The 27557-nt window shown below is 39.6% G+C and overlaps 1 protein-coding gene across 1 annotated transcript in view; it reads left to right on the forward strand.

Moving 5' to 3' along the window:
• Window positions 1-27557, forward strand: part of SPATA16 (spermatogenesis associated 16) — a 77493-nt gene that overhangs the window by 5346 nt on the left and 44590 nt on the right. Inside the window, exons 2-3 of the mRNA XM_086754918.1 lie at window positions 10471-10616; window positions 20766-20855. Coding sequence (XP_086611044.1) covers window positions 10471-10616; window positions 20766-20855 — 236 coding nt within the window. The remainder of the gene's footprint in view (window positions 1-10470; window positions 10617-20765; window positions 20856-27557) is intronic.

A 27557-nucleotide genomic window follows, 5' to 3' on the forward strand; every position in this document is an offset into this window, starting at 1 on the left:
GTAGAAAATGGGACTTTATATACAGTTCTCCCTATCCCCTCTCACCAAGAAAAGCTGTGCAAGCATAAGACACAGTTTAACACCATGAAAATTCTCAAGGGAGAGCATGTGAAAGGCTACAAATTTATTTTTAATATCAACTTACCGGAGATAGAAAAATGAGATGCAAATTATCTACTCTTATCATCAGCACAAGTCCTCTAGGAACTTCCTGGGAGTACACCATGTCTTGGACAGAGAGCATCAAAGATGGCAGTCACTGACGCTCGAAAGCCTGAGTGCAAGATCCTGACTCTGTTCTCTAGAAACATTCTTTGAAATATTCTTTCAACTTCTAATAATGAAGTAGTTTCCTAAATACAGCCTATCCTTTCACTTTGCTTTAAAAGGAAAAAAAAAAAAGAAAAAAAATAAGCGCTCTGATAATCAGCAGGTTTTCTCTCCCTATAGTCCCATCATTATATTTTTAGGCTGCAAAGCCAAGAAATTGATTTTTTTTTTTTTATTCTACTGATGCTTACTGTCTTTTATGGCTGCAGAAGATTTTAGACCAGGAATATGAAGCTTACAGATGGCTCAAATCTGGCTTGTGGGATAGAGTGGGAATCTGTTATAATGATCCATTTGGACATGCTCCCATTTTTTGATCACTGAGTTTGAATCTATTAATTTTCTAGACATTTCCAGCATGCCTATCACCATGAAATAAAGCTGAGGAACTGCACAGCTATTTGTCTATAAGGATTCGTGCCCCTGTTCTTCCTGCCTGAACTGCTGTTACATATCTGGCTTATAAAGTGCTTTTTCCTCAAAGGAATACTATGCCTTGACCATAAAACAATATATTTCCTCACTTATATGTGTCGACAAGAGCAAAATCCCTATTCCAGAAAGGACAGACCATATTTTCCAATCATTTTGGTGCCAAAGTAGATCAGTCAATTTCTAATTAACACTAATTGGCTTCCTCACATGCTATTAAATATTTACCTGGAGGTGACAGGTGCTCAAAAGCACTAAATATTTTCTCCATACTTTGCAAATGTTAAGCAGTATATTTGATTAAAAATAATAATCATCCACACTTGTCACTTACAATCAAAAGCCTCATTGACCTAAACACAGGCAAACCACACATTTCACAATCACGAAGAAACAGGAACAAGGGCCATGTAGTAGATTCCTCAGTAGGTAGCACAAGGACCAAAAAAAAAAAAAAAAAAAAAAAAAAAAAGAAAGAAAAAATAAAATACTTGGGACAGCTTTGGATGAGGCCCATCTTGCTCAGACTTCTGCTCAACAGTGAACACCATGTGTGGCTCAGGACATGTCACTGCTGGCTGGATCAAAAAAAGGCTTCTCTGAAAGCTGGGCAGCTAAAAGAAGAAGTCTTTTGGCGCCTGAATCCCACAGCTCCCTGTGTGTGTCATAGGCATTGCGATACCCAGTGACAGATAAACACAAAGGCGTGATGATGCTCCTTCACCTCTCTCAAGGTAAAGCAGTTTCTCAGAGCCCACCTCAAAGTGGAGTTTCTTTTATGTTCAGGGCCCCAAGAAATTGGAGGTGTTTATCCTCCCAGCTGCTCCTGGAAGGTATGGTACAGGAACAGGGAGGGCAGAGCAGTTTGTGTTTAATTTGTGGCTCTGGGCGCTTCCTGGCTAGAGCCAACGCAGCGCAAAAATGCAATGGACAACTGTCTTAATTCATAGCAAGAAAGTTAGGCAAGTTAGGAGAAGGTTCCAACACCAAAAGCAGCTAATGCAGCAACAGAAGACATGCTGTTAAAGTATTTTCTATCTGAAATGTCTTTAAATCATACTGCTGCATGCCTGCATAGACTCTGCAGAGGAGAGACAGAGATACAGGCTGAAGTGGGCACTGAATTGGAAAGTGTTCATGGACTGATTTGAGAGCAACGTTATCCATGAGGACAGTTTAGAGAAAATGTGTTATTAAAGTACTTTATTTCCATTTAGAGATTCACACAGGCATACACAGACAGTAGGTGGTGACAGCTGCTACCAGAACCATTTGTTATCTTACTCCTGTTCAGCTTTTGACAGTATAAAATGAATACAAATGCTGAAAAGCTTTACAGAGGTGAACCAAACAATAAAAAGTAGGGAGGAATGAATTCTGGTTAGGTTACTTTAGGGAAGAGCTGTATTTCTGTTTATTCCTGAGGCATGGATATGTGCTGTGTTTAAGGCTGACAATACTGCCGAAAGGATTTTTGGTGGAGTCTACCAAATCCATACCATCCTCAGGTGGCGAGAGAGCTAACTTTAATGTCATATCCAGAAACGGCACGAAAACAAGGCTTCAGCAAATTATTGCTTTTCCCTAATAATCCTGTCCATCAAAACGCAGCGAACCTTTCACATAGCTCGCCTTAATAAAAGTGCTGGTGAGATAGCTCTGCGTTTGGACTTTGCAGTAGCAAATCTCTTGGCATCAAAGGGATTAAATTAGTTGGCCTGAAATTATATTGCTTTTTCCAAGCAATCATGACAGCTCTCAAAATCTTGCTACAATATAGTCACATCACACCAGCTGACAGTTGCCTCCAAAAAAAACATTCATTTTGGCCAGCTCTTCCTGTGAACACCCTCAACAGACTGATGCTCCTGCTTCAAAGTCCAATAGGCATTTTGAACTACAATCCTATCAAGAGGAGGTACTGCTATCAGTTTTGACTTTTTTAACTGATTGATTGGTTTTCACATGGATTATTTACACCATCCTCGGTTTGGTTTGATCTTGGACGGACTCACAGTGGAAGACTGACAAATTCTGTATCACAAAGGCAATCCGTAAAGGAGATTTCAGTATGTCGTACAGAACAAAGTTCCTTTGAAACTATTGTAGTATATTGATTCCACAATATATGTTCCATTAGAGAGCTTTGGGGTTGGTTTGGTTTTGCTTCTGTAACTACTCCTTTCACCCTGGCAGTACTGATAACGGGAACACTCCATAAAATAGGGGTTGGTAATGAGAAGCCCAAATTTATAGTGCAGCACACAGATTAAGCTGAAGTAAAACAGATTATATTTTTCTAAAACCTTTGTTCCTGATTTAATGCTTCCAAAACAAATTATTTACAATATGAGAAAGACCCTTAAGTTTGCACAGCAGGGAGGTAGAGGCTTTATCTGAAGTTGGGCCAAAAAACAGGAATGACTTAGGCATAGGAGTGCTGCAGGGAACATCATTAGCTTCTGTGGGAGGGAAAGATTCACATCAAGTTTATTTTTATAAAGCACCATCCACCTAGAAAGAAGCACAAACTAAAATGCTTTATCCTCTGAATTTGGTGGGCACTAGAAATCTCATTTTTGCAGAGAGCTCTTGTCTCCAAAAAAGGCCAGAACAGCGATAGATCTGCAAAACCTATCAGCCTCTGGCAAACATAGAATTTAGGTTTTAACTTCTTTAACATTCTGCCCCACCTGGTCACCAAATACCTTCCATATACCTCTGGTTCCTACAGAAAGGCTGGTTGTAGCCAAAGAAGGAGTTTAAGCCTAGACATAGACAGGGATTGAGATAAAGCCGATGGAAATGTGAGGAAAGCAGGCTGCATCCCATCCCAACAGAGCCCACGGGGACGGCAAGCAGCCTGTTCAGTTCATCTGGTAAAGTCAATACTCACCAGATCCATGCTTCTCTGGCAAACTGGTTTTCTGGATAGAAATAGGGATCATTTCTCATAACTCAGTATATCTGAGGTATATTTGTCCCTCAGCCAGTACCGTGTAACCAGTATCATGCCCAAGGTAGCAAAGGCATCCTGCACACAGGTTGTTATTACAGAATCCAGTGCTAACTCTGCATAGAGCTCCTAATACGCTGAAAATATCATATGTACATATTATTTGAATTCTCCATTGCTGAGTACATTGCAAGAAGCCTAGTAAATTTAGTTCTCTTTACCTGACATCGGCATTCACATTTACTAGTGAATTATATATTTTCAATATGTTTTCTAGCAGGTTATTTACACAAATCTCATTAACAATAAAGAAAAGGGTCTTATATACAATTCCTGCTCTGCTGACTGAAATTGCATACCAAAATATCAGTGTGACTTTGAATGGAAGCTGGAAAGTTATGCTGCATGAAATCATATCACTGAGAGAAAATCCTCCCCATTTTATTCTCCATGCTGACTTTTTTTTTTTTCTCTCCACTGAGACAAAACCGCCATTAACTGGTTCTTTGTTATGCTTGTTTCCTGCAGTATTTTTGATAGTGCCTAATAGTTGTAAGGACTGGAATACAGTGCAATATACAAAAAGCTGCTTGTTTTCAGCCCTGTGTGAGGCTTACTGTCAGGTTTTTAAAGTTATTTTCAGAAGTAGCCTTTCTTAGCAGACATTCTCTGGGATGCAGTTAGTGTTCAACTTGCCAGGTGCTTGATGTGCAATGCAGTAATGTTACTGGGCGGATCATTTGGATGGCTCTGAAGTGAAGGCACCTGGTTAGGACTGTTGGCAAATCAGAAGAAAAGACACTAATTAAATATTTCTTGCCTTTTCAAGTTTGTCCCTCTGATTAGCCACTCTAAAATCACTCCAGGGGAAAATGACAAAGTTATCTTTAAAACAGAGAGGCATGATTAAACATTCCTCTGTCAACACACACACACACAAGAAAAAATAAAAAAAAAAAAAAAAGGAAAGCAATCAGCTCCAGGAAGGCTAGCATGTTTTTGCTGTATTCAAACTAACTCTTAACCCTTTCAGTTTGGCAGAGAAAAGTATGAGCGATCTCCTGGAAGTTGCCAAAGAGTCTTGTTGACACGCACCATTTGACTAAATTTACTTGTTTTCCCAAGCTAAATTTGCTATCAAATGTGTATCTATATCCACACATGTAGATGGATATCTATTGGGCATTTTAATCTTTTCAGCAAACCATATTCTTGAATTTAACACACACCAAACCTATAGTAGTGATTAGCAAACTGTTACCATGGCCAGCTTCATACAATGAAACCTTTCACCTTGCTTTCAGTGAAAACAGTTCCAATATACAGATCACCAGGGTTCTAATTTATTCTTCCAAATAACACACAGGATAACCAAGAGGCTACTTTAATGATCAGCACTTCCACTGGTCTTTTACCAAAGCCGTGGTGCGTTTAGGGAGATCTTTTCCTCTCTTTCTTATTAGCTAATGCCTGGGAGGTCTTTACGCACAAAATTTCCTTGCTTGCTACTGCCAAAATTAAAGCTTTAATACCACAACAAGATCTATGCTAAGTTCACAGGGTCACAGACTTGTTCCGTGACCTTTGACAAAGTACTTTATCACAAGCACTTATACAGCTGTGGTTTCAGTAATATATTCATAGGGTCTTAGATATAGCAAAAGAAACCTCTGATATCAGTGTAAGTATAACAATTGGTGTCAGATCACCACTAATACAAAAATTGCAGAAAACGTTTTCATTCCTTACATTTCATTTATATACTTAGTAACTCTTTCAATGGGATAACTTAGCAATCTTCTAAAGGATGCACGCACAAAAAAACCTCCACGATAGCCTCCAGTTGTAACAAGAGCCTCTATGAAAATATAAAGATCCTTCAGAAGAATTTTTTTAAATAAATATTATTTCTGGAAAAATACTCCTATCTACTGACAGGTGTACTCTCAGGTAGACTAAGTCTGAAAGTAAAAAATATTTTTAGATTTACTAGCTCAGGTAAAGGATATAAAATGGTACATTGTAGGTTTTTTAACCCCAAATTGGCTGTAAAACTTCAAATGTTTAAATTGTTTGCTTCCGTTTTGTAGCTTGTATAACCTTGAAGATGTTGGCAAGATTTCTGCAAACCAAAAGCTCACTGAAGTCTTAGGCAAGATGTACCCCCAAATTTCCCAGTTTGGAATTAAAATAGAGTTCTGTAACATAGCTCTGGGAAAAGAAACCCTCAGCAGTACACAATGTAACTGCTTCTCCAAGCCCACATCTGTATTTTAATGTCCTTGTGACAAGACCTTAAGGTATTCAGAGGAGTGAGATGGAGCTGCTTTTACCTTTTACTTAAAGCACTCCAAAAACACCAACAGCCCTTTTGATCTTCAAAGGCAGTGTTATTGGACTGCAGCAAGATAAAGATAACTCGGTTCTGCTAGATGAAACATGAAAATTGCAAACAAATCTCCTCCCTCCTCATTATGTCTGTGCATGGCACGGCCTTTCTTCCTCCCTTGCTCTCAGTTCAGCAGGGTTTCCCAAAGTTACAACAATTGGTAGCTACAGAGGCTCCTTTGGATCCCTAGGAATTTTTCCTTTTTCTCTTCCTCTTTGAACCTCAGATGTGAGTCTTTCTACAACTCTTCTCTGCATCTCCACCTGTGCTGCAAAATCCCAGCTCTCTGACTCCTTCCTACCTAACTCCTCCTCTGGGAACTTCCCCAGATGAACTTCCTCAGGTGCTTTCTGGCACTGTCTTTGCCTCACCCCCTAAAAATGCTCAGTCAGACTCAATATTCAGTGGCAGACAGAGCAACACAGGGAAGCAGTCCTCCTGCTGCACACCCAAGTCCTTTTATCAGAGAGGCCAGCAAAATACAACAAAAAGAGTGGTGAAACACACACAAAAGGTATCATCTCCAGAGCTCGGAAGACAACGATGTGTTTTTTGGGCTGCCCTAAGGTTGTTCACCCAACAGAAACCTTTTTTTCAGTGGTGTCTATATTGCTACCAAAAAAGCCCCTTATACCAGTGAGCCTATTTAATTGTGCATCTCACTAATATCAGACACTTGGGCCATTTTGTATATTCATAGCTTTTCTGCTTAATACAGAAGGAGCCATTTCTATAAAATTAAGTTGAATCTTACTTTTGGTGCACGTTGCTGTTGTTTGTATGGAGCTAGCATGGACAGGGCTATCTCAAGCGCATTGATCCACTGCAGAAATGCTAAACAAAAATCAGGAGAGAGTTCAGGATGTAAGAAGTATACAGCCTAGACTGTCCCAAACACAGGCACATCCCTTTAAAATATTACTTTGATTTTGTGAGATTAAAGATTGAGTTATTATTTGTTTCCTTGAACTCTTACTCTGAGATGTCTTAGAGAAGACCTGGCAGAACCCAGTCTTCCTGTATTTAAACATATTTTCTGAATCTTTATCTGTTCAGATACAGCTCACAAAGACTCATGTCTTGGTTTTTGTCAGAGATAACTGTGGGGCTAGGCAGGTCTAAACATAACTCTTCACATCAGCACTAAGACTCGAGGAAACTCTGAATTGCAGCACTTATACTGAAGGGATCCCTAAATGATTCTTTTTTTCTCACAGTCATTCAAGAACTTGAAAGTCCAGGGAGTAGCCTCAAATCTCTCATTCCCATAAATTTAGCAGAGGTCACAGCATGGCCAATTCAGCTGAAAAGTGTTATTACAGAAAAACTTGATGATACTTTATGTTCACTGATGTGAACATAATTCTCCTGGGTCTTTTAGTTACATATAGCATGTCTTATCTATAGAGACACTTCAGCAGATATATATGGTACCTTGAGCAAAGTTAAAAGTGATGAATTCTCTGATTTATAACTTCTACTGATAACAAGATGATAGAGAATCTTAAATATATGAGTGTTATTATATACACCATGTAACTTTGCTCAGCAGAGAAGAGATGTGAAAGAAAAAAATATTTATCATACCTGAACTAGGTGGACACTTCATTGAGTGACCCTTGTTGCCTGTAAAGAATTGAGCTGGTCTCCAACCAGCACATACAAATCTTAAATCTAGGGTTGCCTTTGTAGGTGTTAAGTGTGGATGTAGGTCTGTAATCCTTCATGTTTTAAGGAGCTGTGTTGGTTTTGTTTAGTGAGGGGGCTAGTAAGAAGCTTCTAGAAGTTTCCCTTTGTTCAGTGGACTCGCAGGGCCTAGGGCAGAGCCGCTGCTGGCCAGGGCTGAGCCAATTGGGTAGCAGAATGTTCTGTAATGATGCCTCTGTGATAATGTATTTAAGAAGGGGGGGGGGGGGGGGGGGGGGGAGAAATAAAAAAAATTTTAAAAAAGAAGAGAAAAGAAAAGAAGAGAAGAGGTGAAGAAGCTGGAGCAGGGACAGAAAGGGGGAGGCGCAAGCCTCGTGGGCCTTGCAGGCCTCACCCTCTGGCCTCCCGCCAGGCAGCCGACTGGGCCCGACTCAGCCCAACCCAGTCAAGAGCAGTGAAGAGATGAGATGTGAAGAGATTCTGAGAGGCGTCTGCCTGCCTGTTGTGAAGAATTTCTCGTGAGAGGAACGGCTGCAGACCGCCAAGGTCAGTTCAGAAGGAGGGGGAGCAGTAATGCAGCTCCTGGCCCAGATTCCCCTGCAGCCCGTGGTGATAACCATGGAGGAGCAGAAATCTCCCTGCAGCCCAGGGAGGACTCCACACTGGGGCAGGCAGATGCCTTTGAAGGCAGCTGTGGCCCATGGAGGGCTTATGCTGGGGCAGCCATTCTAGAGGGACTGCACCCCATAGAAAATCGACCCACACTGGAGCAGTTAATAAAGGACTGTAGCCCATGGGAGGGACCCCACACTGGAACAGGGGAGGAACATAAGGAGTTCTTTCTCCGAGGACGAAGGAACAGTGTAAAGCTACAAGTGATGGACTGACCATCACCCCCATTCCCTCCTCCCCCCTGTGCTGCTCATGGCAGGAAGGAGGTAGAGATAATTGACATGAAGTTTAAGCCTGGGAAGAGGGAAGGGTAGGGGGAAGTTGTCTTGTTCTCTTCCACATTGTCCTGCTTTGATTTTAATAATAAATAAATAGTTTTCCACAAGTTGAGTCTGTTTTGCCCTTAATGGTAACTTTAAGACACTCTTCCTGTCCTTAGCTCAAGCCATGAGCCTTTTTTTCCTTATATTATCTCTCCCTCTTTCTCGGAGGGTGGGGGGAGTGAGAGAGAGACTGCGTAGTCTGGTTCCAAGCGAGGCTAAACTATGACCGGAGCACACATGGGAAGAAAGATGCGTATATAGAAGAGATTTTTTTTCTTGACAGTGATAACCTTCTAAAGAGATCTCAAACAGCTGAGTTAACATTGCACCCCTTACAGATCATCCACTGGATTTTAACTATGTAGGCACATGAAACTACTCTAACTGATCTCATCAGTGATGATGACCTCGTCAAACAGTCCAGATCCTCCTCCTTCCATTTTAAAGCTTTGGGTGACTGGCAAAACTGGGCTTAAGTGAGTGTCCCATAGTTATACCCCATTTAAAGCTGAGGCTGCTTTCATCCACTTTAGGCTGCAGTTGCACATCAGAGCTGTAAGCGTCCTCAACCTTGGTCTCAGTGTGATCCAAGAGTTTAAGCACACAGCCTAGATAAATGCTAATTTGTCAATCTTTATTAGAAATCTACTTTTAAAGCTGATTTGCAGTGAAGTCACTTAGTCAGATGAAATCATTGCACACTAAACAATCCTGTTAGGGATGTTTATCCAAGCAAAGGACGTTCAATTGCGTTTTCATTAGTAGCACTATATGGTTATTGTCCTTAAAGACAAGGCTCTTAGACTTAATCTATTTGTTTACAGTTTTATCTAACTGCTTACAGTTGAATTCTCTTAAGAACTAAATGCTAATTTTTACCACTCTTTGACATTACAAAATCAGGTTGCCTGTAGATTAAAGAAAGGTTTGAGGACTGCAGGTGGTTCTGCCAAGTATCATAGCTCTGCCAGTGCTGAGGACTCTCAGAAACTTTAGAGTTGTGCGTTATCTAATTCTAATGATGCGCGTTATGAAATAGAACTTTATTTAATGAGAAAGTCACTGGCTGTGATGAACAGTAGGCAATTTATCTATCAGGAAAAGAGGGGTTTTTAAACAGAAAATATTATGTTTCTCTCTGATAAATTCTATACAGCTCAAGAAGATGGAAAAGATGGTTGATCTCATCTTTTTTACCTTCAATAGGAGTTTTCTGGAAGGATAAGTCCTCCCATTAAATACGTGGGAGAGTTTCTGGTTTCCTTGCCTGGTATCACACTCTGCTGCCCCACCCACGTGACAAAGACGGCAGAGCCTAAGGCAGAGTTCACCACTGGCTGTGCTCAAATAAATAAATAGCTGTCTGAGACCACTTCCTTTGACCTCGATCTCAAGACAGCCGCAGATTTTGGGAGCCTGAAGTTGAGCCTTTGTTTTTGAAAATGGGGAAAGAGTAGTGTTTCTTTCCTAACAGTGCTTTTTAGTTTTCAGCTTATTATCTGTTCTCTTGACTGTCGCTTCTGGGAAGATGACACTGCATTTTATATTATGTCCACATGTATTTGTACTGATTTTTGTAGCACTAACTCTAGTTTAAGTCAGGGTATATTTTACTTAAAAGTCAGTTTTCTCCATTTATCAGTCATAAAAAAAAAAAGCATTTCTACCTAACAAAAGGTGTATTATAACATCAGTAAATAATGGTTTTGTTTCTTGTACAGCTTTGCGGTAATGGTGCTGCTATAGACAATCCCTCTGAGTCATCTCCAGAAGATATTTCCAGTATCGCCAGTTTTATTGAGTCAAAGCTTGTAACCTGCTACTTAAAACTGAAGAAGCCTGATGATGCTCTGAATCATTCGCATAGGTAAAAATAAATATTGATTAGATACACTGCTAAGACTGGAATAAAAACTTAAACAAAGACTATGAATAAATCTTGTGCAGGAAGCGTCAGTTTAATAATGAGAACAGAGGAATCAATAAGCCACAAGTTAAACATGGCACTGATGTTAGATCAGATTAATTCTCAAAACTTGAGACATTAAATTGCAATAGCCATGTATACATTTACTGCTTTGATAATGCAGTAGGTAAGGATATTACAGGTAAGTCACGTACATAGTTCAGGGCACCCTTAAGATTGAAGTTAGGCAAATATAAGCATGCTCAGCCTCATGTGACAGTAATTATATTATGAGTTCTTGATCTTTTTCAAGCCAGATTATGTCATGTAATGAAAATTATTTGAAGTCATTCCTAATTCCTTCATGGGCTCACTTGTGATCCACATCAAAGATCAGCACCACCAGCAATGCATAAAGAAGCCAGAAACAAAACTTGCATATGGTGGAGGTGAAATTCACATTAGTTTCAGATGAGTTAGGATTTTGCTGGGCTTGTGCTGCCTTTAATTACCATTCAGGCATAACGATAGTTTCTGTTCAGTGCATGCGTGTCCTGCCAGCAACACTTCATTACTGAGGTTTCGGTTCATTTTTTCCCCCTCGTATGAGATGTAGTAGGATGGACACTTTAATTAGTGCAGGGTCAGGATTTTTTCATACAATCATCTCAAATGAATGTAACTACAAAAGAGTAGTAAAAACCAAAGAGGTGGCACATGCTTGTGCCTAACATGCAGGAGACAGTGGTAAAGAATAATGCATTGGTATAGAAATGAGATGCCATCATGGAAGCAGGTTCAGTTAGCTATGTGCTAGGTCACGGGAAGTCTGAGAATCCTGACTTAATGACGAGGTCTTCGCCTCTTATCCCCACCCCTTTCCCAAGTGCGTTTTGCCTGTAAAGCTATGCCTACCTGGAGTTTATCCACATTGTGAGGGCCCATCCTTCAAACTAGTTCCGAGTACAGTTTGGGTTGGGGTCCTGCATACCCATGAGTGGTTAGAGAACAGTAGGTGCCCTCCCAGTGCACATCTAGCTGGCACACAAACTGTGTTCCTGCAGGTGGAGCATTCTGTTAGGTGAGCCAGAGCACAAGAAGTGGGGAAGATTGTGAGATTCCCCTTAAAAATAAAAATAAATAAAACGACAACAAAATGCACTCTTCATGCAAACTAAAAACCAACCACATTTTTTTTGTATGTTAGAAAGGAGAAGAAAAGGAAAAAAAAAAAAAAGAAAAGAGAAAATTTGACTGGATTCCCAAACTTTTGGAAAAATTGTAATGATCACTTTCTTATTCTAATTGTGACTTCCAAGAACCCTAAGCTATTTGGACAGTATAAATACTAACAAATATAACCAGAACAGGAAATACTTTTCTTTTCCTCCTTTAAATTGTCTTGGTTTTAAAATAGTAAGATGTATTGACTCCAGTGCTACAGAAGCTAAAGCATATTCAGACATGCTTTGGTTTCAATTGTTTTAAAACAGAAACCATGACCTACAGAAACCCGTGACCTACAGAGAAAATAAACACAGCTAGATTGAGATCACTGGAAATTGGTGGTCACATTGTAAAATGCAGGAACTGATACAATGGTATACCAGTAAAAAAAAAAAAAAAAAAAAAAAATATTCTGAGACATATTTAACATAAAGATAAAACTTGAAATATAATCAATAGCTATATTTTTCAAAAAGAAAAAATAAATTACTCCAAGCTCTACTACTAAAAATAGCTTACTGCCATCAGTTACCTAGTGCATATAGAATTTTTATTCCCATTGAGTTTCTGTGTCATCACCACATTGTAATGGTTTGCTGGTAGTCCTTTGGCATTAATCATGAATCCAAATTAAATTCGTTTCTGCACTTATTTGCATTTTCTGAACTGTTCTTTCTTTAATTTCATGTAAATTTCACAGCTCCTGCATTCATTTCTGAAGCCTTATTAACCAAAAATCAGCTTTAATATTCTCACACATAGTTGTATTAAAAATATAGAAGTGTTTTTCTGCTGGAAATAAATCTTACAAAATATCTCAACTAGAGAAACAGAAAAAAATAGAGAAAAATTCCAGCAGCTGGGTTTTAAAGTGTTTAAGAACAGGCATCTTCAGGGGAATAGCTTTCCTATTCTTAAGAAAGGAAAAGGAGTACAATTTATATCACCAGCTTTAGGTCCTGTATGAGAAGCCAAATCTGGGTCCTCCTGAGGAGCGGGAATTGTATTCTCTGATTTCTTAATATCAAAATTTAAGGATGCCTTTAGCATCACTGACACAATTGAGGACACTGGCTGTGTGCTGATCATTCATCAGGCTGATACAAAAGATTTACCCTTTGCGATCAAACACTTAAAACCACTTCTCATCCATCACAGCCCTAAACAAACGTGCCATGGATTGACCTCACCAACCAACATCTGCAGTAACCTACTTGACCACCACTTTTCATCGTAAGATAGCCATCAAAATAATTCCTAACTTGCAGTCTGAAGCTATAAAATGAATCACACAATATTTACATGCCCTGTAGTCCTTTTTGGCCCAGGCATTATGGCATACCAGGGTTTAATGATCTTAATAACCCCATATGGCTTGCCGAGAAATTAGATTTTCCCGTTGGTTGCAGAAGGCAATTTTCAATTACAGCAGATGGCAAAACAGCAAAGGTCTGAGAAGTCAAGAACTGACTAAGGAACCTCAGATTAGTACTTAGGCTTTATGTTGCTCAGCCTAATAATGTTGGTGGTTGAATTTTTGCCCCAAATGAAAACAATCTTGAAGCAGAGCATAGCATTTCAGCAGAGCAGTCCCCCAATTATCCCTGCTCTTCAGAGGGCCAGGCCCAACACAGAAATCCATAAAGCTGCAGTCACATGTGGAAGAACAACCCATGGTGCATCACGTATACAGCTCAGTAACTGTTAAGATTCAATTCTGTCTGAAATTGGAGAAAGCAATGCTGAACTCCATGACAATTGAAGATGGAGGATCCTTCAAACCATGATATACACAACCTTCTCAATGAGACTTTATATCCCCTTATAGTTTCTTTGTTTATTTTGCCTTTTTCCCCTCCAAGTAAGCTAAAATTAGTCTACACTGATGCCACTAAGGACCACAAGGAGGAAGAGGAACTACATATTTTGGCATGTTTCTCTAACATTACCTCTAAGTAATGCCCCAAAAATATGCTCATGATAATGAGGACTGCTGTACGGAGCTATTCAAAATCTTTGGGGGTTAGCAAAGATTTTCCTGTGTCCTTGCAGGCTCTGCTAAACAGCATGACCCGCTGTCAATTCTCCCTCCCTTCCAGAAAGGCAATGCATATAGAATGTAATAAATCTGTTAAGCTTTTTCTGCTATGCTTTTTTATGCGTTTGGTGGAAGGCAGGGCTCTCTAATGCCTCTTGCACAATTCATAGGGAGACACATGAAGTAGAAAATAGCACCTCTGTTAAATAGCACACGATTGCTTTAGTGATGATTTAACAGAGGAAATCTCTTATGGAAATACAGTGGGAAAAAAACCTAAAACATTGAAACCTCACAGATTTAATTTTAAATCCTCTGCATTTTTTCCCAGTGACTTTTCAAACACATACAAAAAGCTTTAAGATTATTATTAATGATCAAGGTTTATGCAATATCTGTCAAAAAAGGCATCTCAAAATTTGGTCAGTGTATTATAGACAGGATAAGTCAGGACTGTATAGTACAGATTAATGCAGAACTTTCAGACTAAAAATTCAATATTCAGCTACTTATTCGTTCCCTAGCTTCCTTATTTTGCACCTCTAAAATAGGACTATATTAAAGTACGTTGAAGATTTGATTTCTAGTGAAATATTAAATAATCAAAAATAAATAATGCAATGATGCTATGATACAGTGCAGTCAACGTGCATTAAGATGGAGACTGAATAGAAGAGGAGCTCAAGAAGAGCATAGATTTTTAGGTAGAAGTAGAAAAATGAGAAACATAATGGCTGGTGCTGCTAGTCTGCGGGAAGCCTGTAGTGTAATGTATACTTTGCTCTAATCTACTCTCCTCATCTCTTTACCTCCTCAGAAAAGGGAAGAAAAAGAGAGAAGAATTAGCAACACCTAATTACTTCAGCAATTGTGTTAGGCATATTGCAATATACATAATAGATGAGATATTATTAATACAAAACTATTCCATTGAGATGCTCTGGATAATATAAACCCAAAGTACTCTTAAAATAATTCATTCTCAGGCAGTATTTCAACTATTTCTACGTACTTCAACTTTTTATTACTTTTTAAGTGAGAAGCAGTTTCTCTGGATACTGTTTCTCAACTCCAAATCATATGTTATTTCCAGATTGGTATATCAGCAACATAGTTCCCATTTTATGGGCTGAAACTTCCTCCATGGAGGTCAAAGGCTATATTCCCCTTGACTTTGATGATGCTATATTGCAAAAACATTTATCCGCACAACGTGTGGTGGGATCCTATTTAAAAAAAAAAAAAATGCATATTAGTGGGGAAAAAAAAAATAAAATAAACACCCTGGAAGAAATATAGTTCTGTGTAGAATGAAAAGTCTAGCAACATGGAACTGTTTATTTAAGTACTAAGAAACATGACAGCAGTCCTAATGGCATCAGAAAATTTGGTAGTCAAGAAAGTGGTACTTGTACAGCTAGAAACTGAGTGGGCAGTGCAATTATGCAAACAAGAGAGGGAATGCAGAGTATCTCCACTTGCATTAAGATGTTTTGGGAGCTTTGAAACAAGATCTTTCTAAATATCTTTTTGTTCTGGACCGGAGAACATTCTCCTTTTTACCACCTTCACAGCTGAGGAATCGAGACCTGTATAGCACATTTATCTTATGCTTGCAATTCAAAGTAAATTGCTGCTGCAAAAACCTTTTAGTATGGCAGTTATATTTCACTGTACTGACAGAGAAAAGGCGTTGTGTGAAACCTTTTTTGAGAACCTACGCTGCCTTCCTTCCTGTCTGTTTAGATATGAAAACTTCATGAGATGGTGTTGTCTGTGCACTGAAGGTCCTTGTGTGTAGATGCCATAACTGCATTTATTTCTAACTGGTTGTACAAAAAAAAATACAACCACACAAAGACAAGTCAGGTGTCCTCTCTCAGTGTAAGGCTATTTGGTCCTGTTCCTTGATCCACCAAAGTTTGGTAAAAGCTTTTCTGTCTTCACTTGCAGCCCTTTGTTTGGTTCAGTGGTGACGGCTACATCAGAAGAGATTCCATATTATTTATCAGATTACCACCAAAGAGATCCATTGTGGACTCCACCAGATTTGCCTCAATAAGCAGTGTTCAGTTCAGCTACTGTAGCTACATCTACCAATTGGTCCTGGCCTCTTTGTCCCGCAAACCAGCCCTTGGGATCACAGAACAGAGCACAGCAGACTCAAACACACGTAGGACTAGTACTACACTGCAGATAATAAACTACCTGCCATATAGATGAAACAAAGAAAAAAGAAGAAAGCTGAGGTTCAATGTAATTGTTCAAGATTTGTCAGGTTCATCTGTAAGCATATTGGGGCTGGATCACCAGCTGTACTGATTGACAGTACTCACTGAAGATAAAAGCATTGTATCAGTCTACAGCAACTGAATACATGGTTCTGCTGAATACTTGTCGACACGTCACTTGCACTGACATTGCATTTAATGTTGTGGTGAAGAATGCCTCAGCAACTACATTTGTATGGTCGCTCCATACCAGCGGCACATGGATGTGCCAGTGCAGCACGCTGCCATACTGACCTGTGCTGGCTTTACATCTCTCTTCAGAAGCACGTATAGCTTTAGCACTGAATTTTTACTTCTAATAAATCACCTAATTCCTCTCTAATAGTCAATTAAAATTTACTGTTAAAATGCATTTGTACAGAAGACCACACTGTATCATACGAAGGCATGGACAACTAAGAAAATGAAAAAGCTTCTGCCACTTTGTTTGAGGAAATAACTGCATGCACCTCTGCAAACTTTTACTCACAGTACTTACAAGAAAAATGAATTTATCTGCTTTAGTGGTGAAGTGTATTTTTTCCACTTGTTTCATCTATAGAGTCATCTCATTGACTTTTTCTTGGCCTATAAAGGCCAAACACAAATGATATGGTGGATAGTAGCAGAGGCAGTTTTTTGTGTCAGTCAGATTAGAATTAAATCCCCATTGCATTTGGGGAGGAATTTGACAGAGAACGTGCACCTTACAGAAGAGGTAATGTGATTTCTAGCAGCCAGTTTTGATGTAGCAATCTGAGTTTCTTGTCACACCTGTGTCTTTAACACCAGGAAGTAAGACTGAAAGAAAAACTAGGAGAGAAAACCATGGATAACGTGAGCATCTTGAATTTGCATACTCCAATTACTATGATGGGGAGAGAATTGATGCCTTCTTCCCCCCTCCTCAGAGTCTGAAAAACAGATAATAGGACAAACACTGTATTATTTTTAAGAGAAGATGTCAAGATGAAAAAATGAAAATGTCAGAAAAGAGGCTGATATATGACATTACTTAAGGAATGTTTTGTTGAGAAAAACTGACCAAATGATTTACGAAAGGTTTTTAACAGGGCAGTCTTTGGATTACAGTGAAGATGAAAAATAAATGAAAATCTATTTCAAGTTTACTTTAGCCTAGTCATTTGACAGATGGGGGCAAAACCTGGCAAGAACACAAGTTTTAATCTTCAGATATAGTGACTTTATTTGCAGTTTTGCGGATTAGAGGTTTTATCTTTGCAAAAATAAGTGCTATCCATTTTCAGATGTTTCCTATTGAAACTTTTTCTACCTGGAGCTCCCATGAGAGGCACAGGAGTAAAAAGACCAAATGACCAATGCTTCTGCTTGTGGAACAAATCACCACATACAGAGATTGTCCTGGCTCTGTTGCAGCCAGTGTGTCCACCACCTTCTTCCCTGGCTAATTCTTTCAAGTCTCCCTCTTGAAACACATCCCTCCTAATTAATTACCGGGTTAACCAGCCTAATATGAAGACTGCTCATGGCTGGAGGTGGATCTTGGAGCATGGACTTGTTCTCAGTATGCACAGCCTGGCACATTTCTGCCTGGCCAGATGGGTTCCCCATCTGCTCTTATTTGAAGGAGAACTTCCTGGAATTAGGGTTTTCCTCTTAACCTTTGTTTATATTATTCCTTTGCTTCCTATTTTCATTCCATTTTTTTTCCCTCCTTTTCACCAAAATCACCTCTAACACATCAGAGTCAGATTGAAAAGACAAAGAGATAGCTCTGCACAGTTTTAGCGAACACCTCACATTAAATTAGCACTGCTCTGCATAAAGGCTTCTAAACTGGAGCTACGTCAGTACAGCAAAGGCCCACTGTGGGGTAGAGTAGCCATAAAGCAGAAATTATTTCTAGTGTCTAGGCAAGAGAGACTAGCAATGTCAAACCAAACTGCTGGGAGTCAAAGGTAGCTTTCTGATGTTTGCTCAGGCTATTAGGGTGTGCTATAATATTTTTCAGTATAGAATTTATAGATCAAGAGAAACAGTTGATCTTTTTAAGACTAGTTTAAAAAAAAAATAAAAAATCAAGATGGCAAATGGAGAGCTGATATCCAGTTCTTAAAATCTGCTACAGTTCTATACTTATGAGCTTATCACAGCACATCCTGCTCAAAGATTTACAGAAAATGTGTTGCTAACTACCAGGGAATTATTGATTTTTTATTTTGTTCCCCTCATAGTTCTATTGCTTGGCTGTGATAGAACTGATAACTCAGGGGCGGGGCAGGGGGGGAAGAAGAAGAAGGAAAAATAAATCAATATTACTATTATCAACTGTTGACTACAGTTTACAGCAGCAATAATCTCTTTTAAAATAGTTTGCAGGAGTACCAGTTGTCTTCTACATAAGGTATTACTCTTTTGGTCAAATCATTAAATGCTGATCGTATTTGATATTTTGATTATTTTGTTTTGGTTAAATTAAGTTTTGGTGACCATCAGTATCAGCTGAACTGTGGATCTGAACCATGTTTGGCTGAGAACAGCAGTGTTTGCTGTTGCCATTATCTTTTTGTTACTGATAAGAGTGATTCTTTCCTGTCATTAACAACTAATATTTAACATTTCATGCTGTTTCATACATTGGATTTTAGTTCAGTATCTAGGCATACCTCCAATCACTAAGGTCTGCACTTCTTCCAGTAAAGCCTTAAGTTACACAATACCATTTGTCACTGGTTTTCCCCCCATACCTTCTTCCCAGAGAGATAGTTCCTGCAGGATAATGCTTTGTCTCAATACAGTTTTCCAAGTGTTTTTTCAAATGTCAAACTGGTAAAGCATAGTTCTGAGGTGCTTCCTAGTTCCTGTACCACCTTAGGATGGTCTTCAGTAGAGCTGCTCCACAGCACAGAGACACCCTGCTCATACAGAATAAATCTTTACTGTGTCAGAACAGAGATGTCTCTGGCTACACCTAATTAACATTTTGGTTTGGCACAATAGTAGAATTCTGATGCACTTTACCCAGTTCCCTCCATTTTCTGCACACTGGAAGATTCACAGACCAATTTCAGCACTCACTAACTGGATTAACTTCAGGGAAAACTACCTGCACAAGTAACACCTAAGGAAGGCACAGGAATCCAAAACGATCACCCGTCAAAACAGCTTTGAGCAACACACGCAGGGAAGATTTAAGGGAACAGACTAAGTCTAATCTGAAATAAAATCCCAAACTGTCTGCAATATAGATGTATGGGCTTCAACATTAGCTTCTCTGATCTACTGATCCACTCCTTAGATATCCAATTACTTGCAAATTTAGACATAACCATTCAGAGCTTTAGGCCTTCTTCTGTATGCCTTGGAGAAAATGCCTGCAGAGGGAATTTGATCCACAAGTCTACAGCATATTGGAGATTCTTTTGAGTTTTAACTTATTTTGAAGGCCACAGACATACAGTCCATGAGTGCTGAATACATACAGTATTCAGCAGTTATAGGCCTTCTAAATGCACTGGGTGTTTCCATAAGTGTGAATTTGTAGCCGAATGTGTTTACGTATGTATTTATGTCATAGTTTCAAGATAATGAATAAATAAATTATTTGGGTTTTGGTTATGAAGAGAGTTAGTTCTGTGATTATGAGTAGACTGAAATCACAAGAGCAGCAGTTCTTAATGCTAAAATGACATTCAAAAGTTTCAATGAGGAAACAAAAGCAAGTGTGCAAGTTTTCATTGTAATAGAATGTAGTGTTAATCTCTTCATTGATGCCATAAGCTAACATAAAGCTAAACACTTTACAAAGCATTAATGTATTAATAAATATTAAACTTTGCATCCTAGGATGTCTCCAAACACTGAGAAACAGGCTGACCAGAAAAGCTAGTCACTTGTTGGAGGTCTCACAAGTGGAACTAATTAGATCTAGAAGGAGCTGCCACTCTTGCCCTGCCCTTGCTCACATCAGAAGGCTACCCTGCCTGCCAATCTAACTGCTTAGCTTCTGCTATTTTTTACCTTTCCATCTTTTTCTAATATTGACTTAAAACCTGTAATTTGTTACACCTGGAACTGCATCTGTTAAAGTTGAGGGTCTAAGAAACACGACAGATCCACTCATGTAGAACCTATCACTTGTACAGAAAGTATTTAAAAGATCTTCCAAGTTAACATTAAAATACATTCTGGATGCACAGTTTTTCCAGGTAGATGGGTCAGGCAACTGTCACTCGTGTTTGTGGAGCTAGGGGTTAAGAAGAAGTTGTACTGCAGCATTTTTGCTTATGTTATCTACAAGATAAAGGCAATATAGAAGATTACCACAGGGACTTTCTCTAGAACAATACACAAAGCCCTAATGAAACTGCATTTATGATATAACCTCAATAAAAATTTTAATAATGCTTGTTCATATATCACAGTTGTCAAGTGAGAGAAAGTGATAGTTCATATTACATTTGAGACATACAGTATTGAGTTGTATAGAATAAGTGTGTACAGTATGTGTCTTAGTCACAGTTTGATTATTAGTAGCTTTTAATGATTACTAATTAGAAATCTAAATTTGTCCATCTCTCTGTTCTTTTAAAGGAGCATTATTCTGAACTCAGCTTATTTCCGGAATCACCTGCGCCAAGCTGCTGTGTTTAGGTGCTTAGAGAGATACTCTGAAGCTGCAAGGTACTCCGCTGCTTGGGGATTTCTAATGGTTTCTCTGTACCTCTTTCATTCCAGCTCTCAGTAGTAAGGATATCATCTTATATCCAGGCTTTTCCAAAATCAGTGGGAGTTTTGCGTTAGCTTTGTGTATATGATCTCACATGCAGCGGAGCTCCAATCCTCCCAGTTGGCATAGCATGAATAATCCCAATTATGTCCCTAGTTGCAGTTAGACTAATGCATGTAGGAGGACTGACTTGTTCTCAGACACAGGGGTGAGCCCTGGTCAGGTCCCAGGGCTGCAGTGGCACAAAAGCTACATGCACACAAGCATCTTCCACTCCGTAGTTTTCCCATAACCTTAGGCAGAAGGCTCAGATATGCTCTGAGTAGATGGGGGGGGAAGAAAAAAAAATTAAAAAAAAAAAAGATTTTAAAAAAAGTGAGAAAAATCAAGATCTCAGAGTATATTTTGGTGTGCTTCAAAATTTAGCTTGTGTGCCACTGAGGAGATTACTGCTGTGAACAGGAACTGCTGGCAGGAGGAAAGCCTGCAAGAGGAAGCTCTGCTTCTATGCTCGCAATAACACTGCCAAAAACTACAAGTTTCAACATGCCGCAGAAGTTTTAACCACTTAACATGCTTAAATGAAAGAAAAGCATGTATCATGTATTTGCTGATATGAATTGCTATGTATCACCGCTACTACTAACATCAGACTCCTGCAGAAGACTGTTCGGCTGAAGACCACAAGGTATATCACAAAATATTTCACAAATCATTAGCTAACTAACGGCAGAACAGTCAGTGCAAATTAGGCAAGAGATTGAAGGGGTCACTTTGCTCATCATTTAAGATGGATGGTAGTGGTAGAGCTCTGAAGCTGTTAAAATAGCAGCAAAACAGTTTGCACAGGGAGTGGAAGAAGACTTTATCCAAGCGGAGTTACAGAGAGGATTTGGGAAGATGAACTTCAATTTTCTGTGCTGGACTTCAGCCAAAAACTGCAGACTGAGCACTTTTCCTTCTGCAGGACACACATTGAGATTATGTCAAAGTTGTCTCCACTAGCTTTCACATGTCAGCACAGGGAGAAGAAAAATTGTTTCCACAAGACAAGGAAACCATTTTTCCAAATTTCTTTAGAAATATGATTTCAGATAAACCAGTAATATTTTACTTGACCATAAACTCGCCTATAAAAGAAAAAAATAAAAAACAAAAAAAAAAAAAAAAAAAAAAAACAAGCCAAAAAAACCACCACACAAACCACAGCTCACTTTTCAAACAAAGCTGATTCAAACTAAGGAAGCAAAATATTTTGTGGAAAAACAATGAAGTGTTGTTCCCAGATCTCCTTTTATATCTCACTGATAGCAGTCTCTGCTTCCTAAAATCTTGTTGGGGTGTTGATTCACAAAGAAATCATTATCTATTGAATCCTCAACAGTTGAGGTCCACCAATCAGCCAGACACTTTAGAGCAGCGTTACGAGAGTGTGTTGCTTTGTAACAAGTGGGGAATCCTCTCCAAGATACTCTCAAACCCCCAAATTCACCCATATCCCAACAGGTGAAGTGATATAAGGGAAAAAGGTTGGAGTGGTGAGGTGGGGTGCATGAGGGGGGATTTTCACCTTCAAGAAATCACACTGAATATTTTTAAAAATAATAACAATAATAAAAGTTTTTTAAAATACCCTTTCAGAAACTGATCTTTCCTAAGATGCAATACATATTAATGCCCTTATTTGAAAAGACAGTATGAACCAGGAAGGTGCTCATAAATATGATTTCAAAAATAAAAAAAAAAAAAAATTGTGGTTGGCATTGCTGCAGATAAGCAATCAGTAAGTTTACCACATCAGCAGGCAAGAGGGAACTGTGTCAGCCTTTTTTCCCCACATTGAGTAGCTTTCAGGAAACTAGATGATTTTAAATGAGATTATGTATTTTGTAAAGGAGAGGAACATTCTGACAGACTGAATCCAGAGTGGTTCCAAAAGCGGTGACTATAGCAGTATTCAGAGTTTAGCCTAGTTTAACAGAGTGTTATAGCAACTGTGCAGGGCTGCTTCTGCAGATTGTGTTAAACTAAGCTTAGCACTACTTCTGTCACCTCACTGGAGTCACTGGTCTTAGTTGAACCTCAGTAATGATGCAGAATGTACTCTGCCTGTTACAGACAGACCATGGCATACAGATATTCAATTGCAGTTTCTGGAAATACAAACCTGTTTTTTTCTTAGCATAAGCTGTTATATATTTCTGCTTGCTTTTCGCATGAGAACAAGGTCACTGTATTTCTTTTTCTGCTTTTAAGTGTCCCTTGCCTTGCCCTCTCATTTGCTTTTTAAGTTATCGCATAGTCTGTTAAATACGCTCAGGACACGGTATGGGTACGCGAGCAGGAGCGGCTGGTTGTGAACAGTACTGCTTGGCACAAGCAGCATGGATAATCACGTTTAACTCAGCCTACCTATCAAGCTGAGATCCCCTGAGATTTTGTCTCTGCAGAGGTACCAGAGCAAATTCTTCGATTCAGAGAAAGTTATAGGTTAGAGTGGGGTCAACAGTAATTTAAGCATCTTGAGTTCCTCTGTGTGTAATTTTCACTAGTACAGCCCGGTGTCAGGAGAATAAGCAGATGAAGCGATCTAAATGCAAGGACGTCTGAATTAATTTAAGGAGTCTGATATGCCCAAATTTGCATCAATTCTGAATTTTGTCAGCTGCATCATGATTCCTTTGGGGTAGCACTGTGATAGGATGCCGCCATGCAGAGTGCAGCCTCAGGCCGTTTGGCATTGTAAAGCAATCCTAGAAACACCACTGTGGGGTCACCGCATCTGCCAATGATGAATTCCAACATGCTGCAACCACTTTCACTAAGATGTCAGCTAGTAAATATATTTCTCCTCTATTGCTATCTCTGATGTTAGAAGACTGCTCTTGACAAACACAGTAAAGATTTAAGCCTCAGAAGGGAGAAAACCTATTTCAGTTGAAAGAACATCTTGGCCCTTGAACAAATGGGCATAAATGCATTATATATAAATTTAGTCTGGAAGTTACCAGGAAGTTTTAGGCATTAGAAGGCATTTAGGCTTCAGATCAGCCTCCAATAGCAGCCACTGGAAGTACCCTGCCAAAGGATACATGGTCACAGCTGATCAAAAGATCACTTACTAACCGGAATGGGAAGTTCAGGAAAGGGTCCTGGGCTCACTTCTGTCACAAAACTGAGAAAATGCTCTTGAAGAAGGCTGAGGAGAACCCAACCTTCCAGGCAATATAAGGAGTGCTGCCTTGGGGAAGGATGAGTTAAGGGACATGTAAGCAACAGAAGAACCTCAGAGGTCCTTTCCATCTCTAAGGACAGAGCAGACAAACCGCCAGCCCCTGCTTGCAAGGAGAAGAGTGCTAGGAAGGCAACATGCACCCAAGGGTGAGCCTTGAAGCTCCTGAAGGAAGAGGTATCACAGCCTGTGCGTCCTTCAAGTCACCAAGCCCATGGGCTGTGACCCCAACAGCTGCCAGTTACGCATCCGCAGCAGAAGGTCTAACAAGATGAGCAATAAGGCATGAAAGCAATTTTTCTTCTTTATTTCCTTAGTGCAGGGTATTGCTGACACTGAATAGCCTTGAATCAGTAGTAAGGTGAAAAATTGTAACTTACAGAAAAATATGGCCACCTATTTGCTTTGAAACTGGAGTTCTAAGTACAGAATGGATTTTGTCCCTTTTTATCATTAAGCTGTATAGCTCTCATCTTTCTGCTAATCAAAATGCTGTGCTGATTTAACAGTGTCACTGTGTTCTGTGAAAAGCTTAAGATAGCTCTTTTATCACCAGCCAGAACACTAGTGACTTGAAATTAGTTGTATACATGTAGGGGAAAACAGACTGTCTGTCCCTCTGCCAGAACAAACAACTCATATTCAGCTGACTGCATAGAGTAGGGGTAAGCAATCCTTAAGGAAGAAGAAGTTTTAGCATCTTAATATCTGTGATATGGCTGACTCAGCCTTTTTACATTCCCAGTTTAAAAGAAAAAAAAAGAAAGAAAAAAACAAAAAAAAAACCAAACCCCAAACAACCAACAAAAAAAAAAATAAAAAACCACCCAAAAAACCACCCTAAATAATCCCATCAGCTGAAAAGCAGAGTAGGTCTGCAAGTAGCAAACCTCAGCCCTCTGTATGAATTCAGGTCTGCATCCCATATTAGTCAGAATTGAAAACGCAGTGGCTGAAAGCTTGGTGAATAGTTTGGGTTAGTTTGGATGACTGGTTTTGTTTTACTAAGCATACAGTTGTACTAAGGAAAGAAATATAAAGAATTGAGTTCAGGGATAACAGGCCGAGGAGCCACCAGCTGACTGCCTCTTGCACACACCTGCATCTGTGCTACCTGCCTTTGCATCCTGCTTGGGTTATCTCTTGGAAAAATAGAGGAAAAATTACTTTTTTCCTCTAGCCTAGTTGTTTGAGTTATCCTAAACTGAAATAAACAAAAAAAAAAGTCAAATTATTTTTAAAAATACATACATACATACACAAATTCAGTTGTCATAGCAGCTGACCTCCCCACCTATCAACACTGCGGGGGTCCCTCAGGGGCCCTGCAGGTCCCCAGCCAGGGAGGGCTGGTTTCACACCGCTGTTTCGGGAACTGCCGAGAGTCAGAGCCTAGCGGTTGCCCTGGGCTATGGGTGCCCAAAGGGATCCGAAAGCTTCCGCTGTTTTTGTGGCCCTCGTCCTCCCCAGAGTAACACTATGAAAGGAGTGCTTCATAAATTGGGTCTAGGAAAGCAGCTCTGACAAGTGCTGGGATCAGCCAAAGCCCAAAGGAAAGTCCACACAGGCTATTATTTAATTTGACACCAACATATGATGCTGGCCTGTGTCTAAATTTACCAGCCGTTATTTCTGCACCACACACATTATTCTTTATCACTTGAGATTGTCCAAGTGCCAAACAACAGCTCGCTCAGACAGGGTCACACCAGAGGCAAGAGGCAGCCTTCAGTACTATTTTTTCCACACCCCTTGCCAGAAGTAAATCCAAACACCAACAGTAGAAGGTACATCCCCAACCCAGGGAGCATGAGACATGAGAGCACAGCAAGCACCAGCTGGAGGCCAGAACAAGCACCAACCGCATCCCTCTGAAAGATCCACTACATCTCTGTTCTCAAGCAATTCATCCCAGTTACTCCATCGCTTCTCCAAACGGCTCGACAGTGAAGCTAACGCAGGTGTCGGAGCCTCCCACGCCTCCTGGGATCTGCACAAAGCATCCATGCTGACTCCTGCTTCTTTCATACCACGTCAAGGAGAGCCCAAAATCTTACTGGGCTTAGCAACTCATTTTCTTGAACACCCCTTGTCATTTTAAAAGGCTTGTCATTTCCCCATGCATTGCCCAGCTCACATTTGTAAAGCAATTTCTATGTCCTTACGTGACAGTTGCCATTAAATGAAAAACATTTGTTATCACTGCACAGCAATCTCAATACAAGGCAGAAGGTTGCTACCTGCATGCAACCATGGGACAGATAATAACAAATGTAATAAATATATTCTAAATACAGGTGCCATTTTCCTTGCAGGAAACATTTCTGCTTTCTACCAACGAGCTAATGACCCAGAAACTTCAGCAAAGAGAGCAAGCGCACCCCATCTCCAACCTGGAAGGGTTTGGTAGTACAGAATAGTTTTGTAGCAGATTCTGGTAAATGTTCAAAAGGAAGTTCTAGCTAATCCTCTGCAGCAATTAACAACATCGAAGTGTTATACATTAAATAACAGAGATATTCTCAAAACATGTTTTGCCCCGTTTTGGGGCTAGCCTACGTACAGGTAAATCTAGTGATTTCATTCCTGCTCAAAATTCTGGAGTTCTGTTTATCTCCCATCATTTAATGGCTTCCAAGTGTCTGCATAACCTCAAAGTAATGAGTTTACATTTATTTAGGATATACAGAGATGTTTAAAAAGTAACTGTTATTATTTTGTTCACTTTTCAAATAGGATAATTGCATTAAAATCACTACCTCCTACTTACTCCAGTTATAAAAATCAGTTTCCTTTTCTAATCTCAGAAGAAAATAAGAAAGGTCATCCAGAAGAGAACAGTAGCTTATTTTGCATCTTGCATCTCAGACTAAGTACTATTATATTAGAGATCTCAAATACCCAGGTGCCTACATCAGAACTGATCTAAATAGGAATACTAAAGTTCCTGTTAAACTCAAAAAAAAAAAATAGAGATACACTTACCCTTTCCAAACAGTAGGTCTGCACAGGACTAACATCACACAGCTGTGGCCGAGGCCTTCTATTAGTACCACTTACTGCAGATCCAGGTGAGATCACTTGAAGAAGGGAGCAAAGGTAATTTTCTGCCACTTATCAGCCTCCTAATCTTAGCAGCAATTGGGTTTGAATAGCATAGAAGAGTGAAAGTTACTCTAACGTGCATAGGCTGTGATTATTCCTAAGGCTCTGCCATCTGCAGAGAAATCCTCCTCTCCCCTTCAGGGCTTCTTTCCTTTCTGTGCAGCTCAAGGGAACAGTCAAGGCTTAAGCAGCTGACCTTGAGTCTTGCCCTTATGTTTTTTTCCAGTATTTACAGTGGTAAATGAACACACAACCATTTAGCAACAATGCTAATTTCTTGTCTTCTCTGGCAAAGTAACAGTTTGGCGCATTCCAGAAA

This window comes from Chlamydotis macqueenii, chromosome 9 (genome assembly GCF_036417535.1).
Source record: "Chlamydotis macqueenii isolate bChlMac1 chromosome 9, bChlMac1.mat, whole genome shotgun sequence".
Classification (NCBI taxonomy): Eukaryota; Metazoa; Chordata; class Aves; order Otidiformes; family Otididae; genus Chlamydotis; species Chlamydotis macqueenii.